Source organism: Rhinopithecus bieti, unplaced genomic scaffold (assembly GCF_001698545.2).
Source record: "Rhinopithecus bieti isolate Rb0 unplaced genomic scaffold, ASM169854v2 scaffold_26813, whole genome shotgun sequence".
Lineage (NCBI taxonomy): Eukaryota > Metazoa > Chordata > Mammalia > Primates > Cercopithecidae > Rhinopithecus > Rhinopithecus bieti.
In genome coordinates, this window is record NW_016812144.1 from 1,315,878 (window position 1) to 1,327,480 (window position 11,603).

The 11,603-nt window shown below is 56.8% G+C and overlaps 1 protein-coding gene across 1 annotated transcript in view; it reads left to right on the top strand.

Moving 5' to 3' along the window:
- MYO15A (myosin XVA) overlaps positions 1 to 11,603 on the top strand; it is a 63,449-nt gene that overhangs the window by 31,128 nt on the left and 20,718 nt on the right. The window contains exons 30-50 of the mRNA XM_017895567.1: positions 1,269 to 1,450; positions 1,737 to 1,809; positions 2,002 to 2,193; positions 2,435 to 2,595; positions 2,705 to 2,799; positions 3,641 to 3,755; positions 3,926 to 3,993; positions 4,064 to 4,141; positions 4,338 to 4,515; positions 4,621 to 4,753; positions 5,077 to 5,182; positions 5,342 to 5,414; positions 7,148 to 7,269; positions 7,480 to 7,539; positions 8,019 to 8,094; positions 8,447 to 8,562; positions 8,650 to 8,768; positions 9,532 to 9,673; positions 10,314 to 10,425; positions 10,515 to 10,589; positions 11,395 to 11,584. Of these exons, the coding sequence (XP_017751056.1) occupies positions 1,269 to 1,450; positions 1,737 to 1,809; positions 2,002 to 2,193; positions 2,435 to 2,595; positions 2,705 to 2,799; positions 3,641 to 3,755; positions 3,926 to 3,993; positions 4,064 to 4,141; positions 4,338 to 4,515; positions 4,621 to 4,753; positions 5,077 to 5,182; positions 5,342 to 5,414; positions 7,148 to 7,269; positions 7,480 to 7,539; positions 8,019 to 8,094; positions 8,447 to 8,562; positions 8,650 to 8,768; positions 9,532 to 9,673; positions 10,314 to 10,425; positions 10,515 to 10,589; positions 11,395 to 11,584 (2,466 nt within the window). The remainder of the gene's footprint in view (positions 1 to 1,268; positions 1,451 to 1,736; positions 1,810 to 2,001; positions 2,194 to 2,434; positions 2,596 to 2,704; positions 2,800 to 3,640; positions 3,756 to 3,925; positions 3,994 to 4,063; positions 4,142 to 4,337; positions 4,516 to 4,620; positions 4,754 to 5,076; positions 5,183 to 5,341; positions 5,415 to 7,147; positions 7,270 to 7,479; positions 7,540 to 8,018; positions 8,095 to 8,446; positions 8,563 to 8,649; positions 8,769 to 9,531; positions 9,674 to 10,313; positions 10,426 to 10,514; positions 10,590 to 11,394; positions 11,585 to 11,603) is intronic.

Consider the following 11,603-nt stretch of genomic DNA (forward strand, 5'->3'; position numbering starts at 1 on the left):
AAAAAAAAAAAAAAAAAAAAAAAAATTTAAAAATTAACCAGGCATAGTGGCACACACATGTAGTCCCAGATACTCAGGAGGTTGAGGCAGGAGCATTGCTTGAACCCAGGAGGTTGAGGATGCAGTGAGCCAGGATCATGCCACTTACACTTCAGCCTGGGCAACAGAGCAAGACCCTGTCTGATGTTAAAAAAAAATGGCATAATGATAGTACCTACTTCATAGGCTATTGTGCGGACAAAATAAACACACGTGAAGTGCTTAGAACAGAGAGGGGCACATGGTAGGTGCTATGTGGGTATAACCATCACAGTGATGTCACCCTGCTGGATGAGAAGGATGATTTGCAAGGAAATCACACAGGCAGGCCCTGGGTGTGAATCTCAGCTTTGATACTTACCTGCTGTGTGGCCTGAGACAAGTCACTGCCCCTCTCTGAACCTGTTTCTCCCTTATAATTTGGGGATGGCAACAGAACCCACCTCCATGAGTTACGGAGTGTACAGATTCTTGCTCAGACCAGCATGTAGCAGGTGGACATCACCTGGTGAGTCTTGTGACTCCGTGGCAGCTGACAGCAGGGTCGGGCCATTGCTGGCCTGGCTGCCTGGGGCTTTCCTGAGGGCATGGTGCTAGGTTCCCTCTCTAGCTACTGTGGGCCTGCACCAGTGCTGCTCTGGCCAGGCTTAGCTGCAGGGGATGTAAGATGTTGGGGTGAGGGAAGCATGAGGAATGACTGGTAGGGATTGGGCTCATTGGGCCTGGGTTGAGTTGAACCCTCAGCCGTCCCTTTTATAGATGAAAACTTGGAGGAGAGGCTCAGAGGGCAGATAACCACCCAAGGTTGCCCTGTGAGAGAGTGAAGACAGAGTTCTGGTTGCCCACACCCAGCTGCAGACCCCATCCTGTCAATGACATTTTGTTCCAACAAGCTGGAACCTCTTTGGCCTATCCTTGGACCTCTGTGCTGGCCTGAGATACTTCTGGACTAACCTGGGACCCTTTCAGTTTAGCCATGGGACTCTAAACTACCCTGAGATCTTTTGTAAGCTAACCTGGGACCCCTTAAATGCAGTCCCAGAGCACTGGACTCTAGCCTGGGACCCTTCTGAACTAGCCTGGGGCCTTCGCAGCCTCACCTTGGAGCTCTGGAATAGCCTGGGCCTTTCTCGGACTAACCTCAGAATTTCCTACCCCCACCCCACAGACCCCAGCCCCTAGCTAGCTTCAGATCCCTCTTGATCCCGGCTCCAACTCCTACCCATCAGGTTTGTGTCTGATTATGGGCGGAATGGCTTCCAGGCTGTGTGTCAGCACCGCCTCATGCAGGCCATGGGCCGGGCCCAACAGCAGGGCTCGGGGGCTGCCCGCACCTTACCCCCGACCCAGCTCGAGTGGACAGCGACCTATGAGAAGGCCAACATGGCGCTGGACGTGGGCTGCTTCAATGGTAAGCTGCCTTCTCCCACCTCAGTGAGGGCAGTGGGAGTCAGCAGGGCCCAGTGAGCCCTGGGGATGGCAGAAGCCACTGGATGTTCTGGAGCTGGGGAGGGGCCTTCTCAGATGTGGCTCTGCGTGAAAGTCTGTGTGGGGGTGGTGGGACCTGGCCCAGGAAAGGGAAGCCAGGGAAGTGAGGCTACAGATACAGGAAGCCTGAGAGGAAGAAGCAAGCAGGGAGATACAGCTAAACTGGACTCAGATGCTCCAACCTGAGCCCAGCACCTGCTGTGCCCCAGGTGACCAGTTCTCCTGCCCAGTGCACTCCTGGAGTACGGGGGAAGAGGTGGCTGGAGACATTCTGAGGCACAGGTTGGCTCCTAGGATGCCCTCCCAGCATATTCTTATGTACCTGGAATGTTGTGGGGGGAGGTCAGATCCCCCAGAGGGTCCCATAGGGTCCACTCTGTTCATGTTTAGGGTCTGGCTTATAACCCAGGATCTCCCCAGGTAGTGCCTGACGACTCTGTCCCTCATTTCTATTCCTGTGCATGCCATCACCAGGGGGCTGGCAGATGGCTGGCGTGGCTGGACCGTGGCCATGAAGAATGGTGTCCAGTGGGCAGAGCTGGCTGGCCACGACTATGTGTTGGACCTGGTATCGGACCTGGAGCTGCTCAGAGACTTCCCTCGACAGAAGTCCTACTTCATTGTGGGTGCAGAGGGGCCTGTAACCAGCAGGGGAGGCCCCAAAGTGTAGGTAGCTACGGGGTACCCCCTCACAGATGGCCACTCCCAGGCAGAAGGCCTGCCCCTCCCAGATGCTGGGACAGGCTGAGCCCTGAACTTAGACTTCAGGTTCTTAAGGAGGTAGAGTTCACCAAAGGATCCTGCTTTTAAAGGGAGAAAGCCACCCAGTTCCAGGGTGCAGAGGAAAATTTGGGGGATTCTGGGATCTCTCTCGAGGTTAGCAGCTCCACGTTCCTTTTCCCTACAGGGTGTTTGGGAACAGCTGGGACTCGGATGAGGACACACCCACTAGACCCCAGCCCCAGGAGCACATGCACAAAGTACCTGACTCTGATGGGTACAGCAGCCACAATGAGGATGGTACAAATGGGGAGACTGAGGCCCAAAGAGGGACAGCAACCCACCAAGGTCAACCAACAATGGCTGCTGTCTTTGGTGGGAAGGGAGCCTTAGAGGCTGTGTGGGGTGGAAATCATCAAGAAAAAAGAACTTGGTATTTTTGTGCCTTCCCCTCCAGAGTCAGACAGTCTTGGAGAGCCTGCTGTGCCCCACAAGGGGCTGGACTGCTACCTGGATAGCCTCTTCGACCCCGTGCTGTCCTATGGGGATGCGGTAGGGATGGTGTGGGGCGGGTCATTTGCAGACAGGAGGCACAGCGTGTACACCGAAGTCACACACTTGTACAGGGTGACCTGAGAGCTTCTCACAGTCAGGGTCATAGGGTGGTGTGTCCCATCTGGGTATCTGCTGGAGGCTGGACAAAGGATGAGGGTCTCTTCACAGCTAGAGATGCTCTTGGCTGATCCTGGAAGGACCCACAGTTAGAAGTGCACCTCTAGCCAGGCGTGGTGGCATGCCTCTGTAGTCCCAACTACTTAGAAGGCTGAGATGGGAGGATCATTTGAGCCCAGGAGTTCAAGGCTGCAGTGAGCTGTGATCATACCACTGTGCTCCAGCCTGGGCAACGGCAAGACCGTGTCTCAAAAAAAAAAAAAAACATAAGGGAAGAAGTGCACCTTTGTTGGGAGCCAGCCTCCTGGGGCCACTAAAATATCTCTATCTGGATGGAGTTGAATGACCTTAGTCCCTGGGTCTTCTGGCCCCAGATCTCATGATACCCCTCAGGTACCCTTGGTCACTCTGGAAATTCCAGAACCCACCCCACCCCGACTGCCCCGGCATGATATGCAGCCCTGAGCAGGGCACAGCCCCTCCTTGAGCCTCAGTTTACTCCTCTGGGGAAGAGGGGATGGGTTGGGAGCTCACATGGTTATGGGGAGGACTGATTGGGATGCCATCAGGGTAAAGGCTGAGCATAGAGCAGACACTGAGCCAGCGGGAGGCCGCCCCCCACACCAGAGGGTGGGGAAATGGCCAGTGTCAGGTGCCTGTTGCCATGGAACCTTGGGAGTACAACATTGAGATGGTCACTTGAGCCACCCACTGCCCCCAGGACCTGGAGAAGCCAACAGCCATTGCCTACCGAATGAAAGGGGGAGGCCAGCCCAGTGGAGGCAGCAGTAGTGGTACTGAAGACACCCCCAGGAGACCCCCAGAGCCAAAGCCAAGTCAGTGCCTTCCCCGGGTGGTTCCAGGGTTGGGCAGGGCCAGAGCCACTTGCCAGTCCTCAGGCACCTTTGTTTGCTAGAATGGAGGCAGCCACAGCATGATGGGGGGTGAGAAGACAGGGAGGAGGGTATCTCCGGTGCCATCTGTGCCTTCTGCCCCCTCCCCTCAGTCCCAGGCCTGGACGCCTCCACATTGGCTCTGCAGCAAGCCTTCATCCACAAACAGGCCGTGCTGCTGGTGAGTGAGGGAGGGACTGCTGGGGAGTGGAGAATGGACCTGCCTGGTCACCACTGCCATGTCTCCCCAGGCCCGGGAGATGACCCTGCAGGCCATGGCACTCCAGCAGCAGCCCCTGAGTGCTGCCCTGACATCCTTGCCCACAGAGGTGAGTCTGGCCTGCCCGGGGTGCAGGGGTTGCTTGGAGACACAAGCTGTAAAGAGGAGTGCTGTGCTGCTACAGGGCACTATTGTGCCTCTCTGAGCCTAGGAGCTCCACAACCCATCTTTGACAGAGATCTGGGGTCCCAGAGAGCAACCTGGTGTATCCCAAGCAGCCCACCCTCATGTCCTGTTCTCTACAGAAACCCCCAGCACCAGAGGCACAGCCGAAGTCTGTAGGCACCGGTCCCCCTGCCAAACCCGTGCTTCTGCGTGTCACTCCAAAGCCCTTGGCTCCAGCCCCTCTGAAGGCTCCAAGGCTCACCACTAAGCCTGTGGCTGCCCCTGTTCTAGCTCAGGATCAGGCTTCTCCAGAAACCAGTGAGTGCCCTATCCCAGCCTCTGGGGCTTCCCAGGACAGGCCTGGGGGTGTGGTTGTGCCCCTTGTGGCCTCACCCTGTTCCCACCACCTGCCCTTGCCCACAGCTTCACCCTCCCCAGAGTTGGTCCGGTACTCGACGCTCAATTCTGAGCACTTCCCACAGCCCACACAGCAGATCAAGAATATTGTCAGGCAATACCAGCAGCCATTCCGGGGAGGCCGGCCCGAGGCCCTCAGGTCAGCACTGCCCCCGCCCCCAGCGCTCCAGCCCCCTCACTGTGCCTGAGTGTCCATCATGGCCCACTGGCTTACTGAGTTGAAACACCCTGCCCAACTCCTGTTAGGGAGGAAGTTTGTTTATACTGTTGAGTCCAGATGAGGCTCTGCTGTTGTCTAGGTTGTGCTGTAGGACTTCAGGCCAGTCTCTGCTTCTCCCTGGATTCTCATTTATAATGATGGGGGAGTGGTGGTGGAGGAGGAGGAAGTTCCCTACCGTCAAAACTATGTGACGGGAAAGGGAGACTCAGTGTCAACCCACCACAGTACTCCAATGCCCACAGGAAGGATGGCGGGAAGGTGTTCATGAAGCGGCCAGACCCCCACGAGGAGGCCCTGATGATCCTGAAGGGGCAGATGACTCACCTGGCAGCTGCACCTGGCACCCAGGTGAGGGGGAGTGTGGGACTGGTCCCAGGTGGAACAGAAGACAAAGAGGGGCCTCAGGGATCCTCAGAAACCAGCTACCCCTATAAGCTGTGGCCCTGCCACTGCCCCTCCACAGGGCCTGCCTGTTGCCCCCTGAGCAGTCTCTTTGGGGTGGGACAGGTGTCCAGAGAGGCCGTGGCCCTGGTGAAGCCGGTGACCAGTGTGCCAAGGCCATCCATGGCACCCACTTCAGGTGAGAGGGCCAGGAGGGAAGGAGGGGAGGGTGTCCAAGTATATGAGGAAGTCTGTGGGCACAGGTGAGTGTGTCAGTGGAGTGTGTGTGTCTGTGTCCCTGAGCCCCTGTGTACATCTTGTGAGCACATTGGTGTAATTATAATATCAACACTTAAGTAGCACAGATCTCAGGCCAGGCCTATCCTAGCTTATGTAATCCTACCAGAACCCTTCAAGGTAGCACTGTTGTTCCTACATGTTGCAGATGGGGAAATGGAGGCACAGACAGGTTAAGTGGCTTGCCCAAGGTCACACAGCTCAAAAGTGTCAGACCAGGGATATCAGCTCAGGCCTCCCGGCATCACAGTTGGAGCCCTAACCTCTACACCCTCTGTCTCTCGCAGCCACAATGATCTTAACAGCTATAAAGCAGTTCCCATCCTGCGCCTGACAAAAACGCCTGATGGCTCCTACAATAAGCTCCAAACTCCTCACTGTAGCCTATGAGACACTGCATGATGTGCCCACCTCCCCAGCCTCATCTCTCTTCCTCCCCTTGCCACATTCTGTTCCTCTCTGTTCTCGGAACACTCCAAGCCCTCTTCCGCCTTGCATGTTTCCTGTGCCTAGAATGCTCTTCCCCAAGACCTTTGCATGCCTGGCTCCTTCTCACCATTCATGTCACAGCTCAAATGTCACCTCTGTCACCTCAGCAAGGTCTGCCTAGACTGCTAGGAGTGAATGGCCTCACGACCAGTTCGCCAGGGTCTGTCCTAAACCACCCTGCTTTACTGCCACCCCAGCCTCAGGCAGTGAGAGTTTTGTTTCTGAATGATCTGTGCCACCCACACCTGCCATGGGCACTAAACTCCAGGGCAGGGGCCTTGTCTACTTTATTTGCAGGGCCATCTCAGCCTTTAACCCAGGCCTGCATACAATAGTTGTTTTGGTGGGGCACAGTGGCTCACGCCTGTAATCCCAGCACTTTGGGAGGACGAGGCAGGTGGATCACGAGGTCAAGAGATCGAAACCATCCTGGCCAACATGGTGAAACCCCTTCTCTACTAAAAACACAAAAATTAGCTGGGCGTGGTGGCACACGCCTGTAGTCCCAGCTACTCGGGAGGCTGAGGCAGGATGATCGCTTGAACCTGGGAGGCGGAGCTTGCAGTGAGCTGAGATGGAGCCACTGTACTCCAACCTGGGCGACAGAGCAAGACTCTATCTAAAAACAAAACAAACAAACAAACAAGAAAACCAAATCCAATAGGTGTTTTTATGTGTTGAATGAAAGGCTGGGTCATGTGTGACCCTTGTGAGCAGCTGTTTCTGTGGACCACTCCTGGGTCCCCTCCTCCACCGGCCTTGCCTCTCCCACTTCATCCTAAGAGGTTCCTGTGGCCGGGCGCAGTGGCTCACATCTGTAATCCCAGCACTTTGGGAGGCCGAGGCGGGCGGATCACCTGAGGTCAGGAGTTCGAGACTAGCTGGCCCAACATGGCGAAACCCCATCTCTACTAAACATACAAAAAATTAGCCCGGCATGGTGGCGGGCGCCTGTAATCCCAGCTACCCAGGAGGCTGAGGCAGGAGAATCGCTTGAACCCGGGAGGCGGAGCTTGCAGCGAGCCGAGATTGCGCCACTGCACTCCAGCCTGGGCTGCAACAGCGAAACTACGTCTCAAAAAAATTAAAATAAAATAAAAAAAATGAGGTGCCTTCTCCTGTCTCCCTGACCCCCGCGCTCTCCAGCTCTGCCCTCGCGGTCGCTGGAGCCCCCTGAGGAACCCATGCAGACGCGGCTGCACCGCCTCATCAACCCCAGCTTCTACGGCTATCAGGACGCCCCCTGGAGGATCTTCCTGCGCAAAGAGGTGCCGAGCAAGGCCAGAGCCAGGGGAGGGGCTGAAGCGGGGTAGAGGAGTGTCTAGGACTTGGGGAGCGGGCCCAGGACAGAAAAAAGCCGCGCTGAAGCCAGGGGTGGAGTTAGAGCCCGGGCGGAGCTGCATCTAGGGGGCGGGGCCGGGTGTGAAGCATGGGGAGGGGGCAGTCGGAAGGTACCCACTGAAGCCCCGCCCCTGCAGGTGTTTTACCCCAAGGACAGCTACAGCCATCCTGTGCAGCTTGACCTCCTGTTCCGGCAGGTAAAGTCCCCTCTCCCCTTTCTGGCCTCAGTGAACTCAGCAGGGCAGTGTGGACGCAAAGATGAGCTAGCTACAAAGCTTGCCTCTGCATGCTGGGATTTGGGGTCCTTGACCAGGGTGAGCATGGGCAGCTGTTTTATTGAATCTCCCCCTTCCATGGGCAGGGTCAGTGAGCTCACAGTTCAACCTAATCAGAGTCATAGTTTGTCTGAGCTAGACATGGCCCAGAGATCAAATGTAAACCCCCTGAATAGATTAGGAAACTGTGGCCTAGGAAGGGCAGCCTGGATTGTGGGGGTGAGGAGAAAGGAGAGGGCCCTGTCAGTGGGATCTGATTTACACAGATGAACCAGCTTACAGATGACCTCACTGCTGCAAAATGGGACCCCCCCACATTGCCACTCACCCTAGTATAGTCCAACCTGGGTCCCAGCTGGGGGAGTCCCATGTGCTGCCTGCATCACAGCCTGTTCCCACAGATCCTGCATGACACGCTCTCCGAGGCCTGCCTGCGCATCTCTGAGGATGAGAGGCTCAGGATGAAGGCTTTGTTTGGTATCTCAGGGGAGGGGACGGTATTGGTGGGGCAACCAGTCAGAGGCACGGCCAGCCCTGTCCCAGAGGGAGACGGAGGCTGACAAGCCCAGACCCACCATCTCCCAGACAGGCGCCTCCTTGCTCTGCTTCTCTGGCCTCTTGCATGGCTGGGCTGCATGTTTGGGGTTGGCAATGCCTGACACACTGTGTGTCCTGGCCATCTTGTCCATTTCTGAGTTTCAGTTTCCCAGTATAGACACTGGTCAGATACCTTCTTGCTGGGTATCAGCCACCTCCCTCCCTGACATCCCCGAGATGGGGGCTGCCAGGGGAATGGCAGGGGGTCCTGAGCAGACCTGGCCTCCCGTAGCCCAGAATCAGCTGGACACACAGAGGCCTCTGGTAACAGAGAGCGTGAAGCGGGCCGTGGTCAGTGCTGCACGAGACACCTGGGAGGTCTACTTCTCCCGCCTCTTCCCCGCCACGGTGCGAGTCCCTCACCTGCCCCCTACCTGTCCAGAGGATTCAGGGATGAGACGAGAGGACCCTCACATGCCTTCATCTCTGCCCCAGGGCAGTGTGGGCACTGGTGTGCAGCTCCTAGCTGTGTCCCACGTGGGCATCAAACTCCTGAGGATGGTCAAAGGTGGCCAGGAGCCTGGCGGGCAGCTGCGGGTCCTGCGTGCATACAGGTGACTGGAAGGGGCTGGCTGGAGACTGGGGTACAGAATGGCATTGGCATTTCTTTCCTCTCCACAGCCACTTACCAAGTACCCATGATGTCCCAGGCTCTGTGCCAAGCCATTGAAGCAAACCCATTTTAGAGCTGGGGAAACTGAGGCTCAGAGAGAGAAGTTGTTTGTCTCAGGTCACACAGCCAGGAAGGGGTTGAGCTGGGAACCCACTCCCCTGCCCTCCTTCCAACCTGCTGCACAGCAGCAGCACTGTGCAGAGGGGCTGCTGTGCTGGAAATGACCAAACCCTGATGCAGCTGGCGAGGGAATCACTGCCAGCCGTGACACCTTACTGAGTCCTCAGACTCCCTCCCCTGCTAGAAGTCCCTTTTGTCCTTTATAACATGAGGACGGGAATAGAACCTTGTTCACTGGTTGGGTAAAAGCTGCATGCTTTGAAAAATGGTGAGAATTTGGTCAATGGGTGAAATACAGATTTGAGTAGGCACAAATCTAGATTTAGAGCTTGGACCAAAGGACAAAGGGTGGAGAGGGGCCGGAGTGTCAGCCCAAAGGGTGGTAGGAACTGAGCTGAAGCCACAGCCTGGGTCAGAGAGGGGAAGCAGGAAGTTTAGGGTCCTGTGGGAGCTGGCACAATGGGGCCAAGGTGGGGCTGGGCTTCAAATGGGGCAGGACAGGAGCAGAAGCAGCTCAATAGGTGGAAGGAGGGCATCCCTCTGGCTGTGGAGTCCTGCCCTCATGCCACCGGCCCATCCTCCAGCTTTGCAGATATCCTGTTTGTGACCATGCCCTCCCAGAACATGCTGGAGTTCAACTTGGCCAGTGAGAAGGTCATCCTCTTCTCAGCCCGAGCACACCAGGTCAAGACCCTGGTGGATGACTTCATCTTGGAGCTGAAGAAGGTAAGGATCTTCTCACAGGTCTTCCCTCCACCCAGGCTGAGGGCCAGCAACAGGGCTCTCCCACCCCACATACATACTAGCCTCGCCTTCCTGGGAAGTATGACTGTGTCCATAGACTTCTGTCTACCTTCAGTCCTTTGCACTAGCTGTGCCTTCCACTTGGAATACCCTTGCCCCCTTTTGCCTGCTCCTTCAGAAAACCTTTGCCAATACCCCCTGCCAGGTGGCACAGCACCTCCTCTGAGCTCTGCAGCAATTGTACTCCTCACCCTCCTGCCTTGGCTGCATGGCCCACCCACTGCATCTCAATCTCTTTCCATCCCCTCTGCCTACTCTTAACTGGCAGCCCCCAGGCCTAGGGCAGGTCATCTCTGTGCCCCAGGCCCCAGGAAGACTTCAGCAGGAAAGTCAGTGAGGGCTTGAGTGGGGAAGGCCTATGTGTGTGCCCTAAAGTCCATCTCGGTCCCTCAGACTCACCCTCCAGCCCTTTCTTCCACCCAGAATGCCCTTCCCTCTTCTCACCTAATGAAGGCTCCCTTCCCTGATGAGTCAGGAAGGATGTGAGGAGCAGGGGTGGCCCCAGGCCTTTGGGAGTGGGGTGATAGGGCTGTTGCCCTCAACCTGCCCCTGGCTGACCCAGGACTCTGACTACGTGGTCGCTGTGAGGAACTTCCTGCCTGAGGACCCTGCACTGCTGGCTTTCCACAAGGGTGACATCATACACCTGCAGCCCCTAGAGCCACCTCGAGTGGGTCAGTGCCACTGGGGTGGGTTGGGGGCAGGAGGCGGAGGCTAGCCAAGGAGGCCACCCTGGCAGATGCTGACCCAACCTGGCCCACAGGCTATAGTGCCGGCTGCGTGGTTCGCAAGAAGGTGGTATACCTGGAGGAGCTGCGACGTAGAGGCCTCGACTTTGGTGGGTGCCCCAGAACCTGGAACCCCATACAGGGTGCATCCTAGTTTCACGCACTCATGCAGCAGATGTACAGTGAGGGTTTCTTGGTGCCCGAAAGTGGTCTGGGCTGGTCAGGTCTCCTAAGGTCCAGGCGTGGCCTGTCAGTATCTGTTGGTGGCCAGACAGCCCAGTCCTCTGTTTTGCCTGAGGGGTCTCCGTGGGCATATCCATGTTTGTGTTTGTGGCCTGAATCTCTCTCTTTTTTTTCTTTATTCTTTTTTTTTTTGAGATAGAGTCTCGCTCTGTGGCCCAGGCTGGAGTGCAGTGGCGCCATCTTGGCTCACTGAAAGCTCCGCCTCCCGGGCTCACGCCATTCTCCTGCCTCAGCCTCCCGAGTAGCTGGGACTACAGGCACCCGCCACCACGCCCAGCTAATTTTTTGTATTTTTAGTAGAGACGGGGTTTCACCGTGGTCTCGATCTCCTGACCTCGTGATCCGTCCGCCTCCGCCTCCCAAAGTGCTGGGATTACAGGCGTGAGCCACCGCGCCCGGCCCTGAATCTCTCTCTGTCTCCACATGACCTGAGAGTCCACAAACCCTGCTTTGCCTTTTTGCTTCACTTCCCCGTTATGATCCTGTGGCCCTGAGAAAAATCCCTTTCCTTCCCTGAGCCTGTTTCCTCATCTGTAAAATGGGTTTGATGGCCTGGCCTGCCTCACACAGTTCTAGAGACAGATAAAGAAGGTACCCAAATCTCCCTAAAGGACTCCCTTAGTCACAAGGCAAGACCCTCCTGTTTGCCTTAGACCTTTTACCCGCCCCTAGGCTGGAGGTTCGGGACCATCCACGGGCGCGTGGGCCACTTCCCTTCGGAGCTGGTGCAGCCCGCTGCTGCCCCAGACTTCCTGCAGCTGCCAGCGGAGCCAGGCCGCGGCCGAGCAGCCGCCGTGGCCGCTGCTGTGGCCTCTGCAGCCGCTGCACAGGAGGTGGGCCGCAGGAGAGAGGTGAGACCAGTGTGGGTGGGGTGGGGTGGG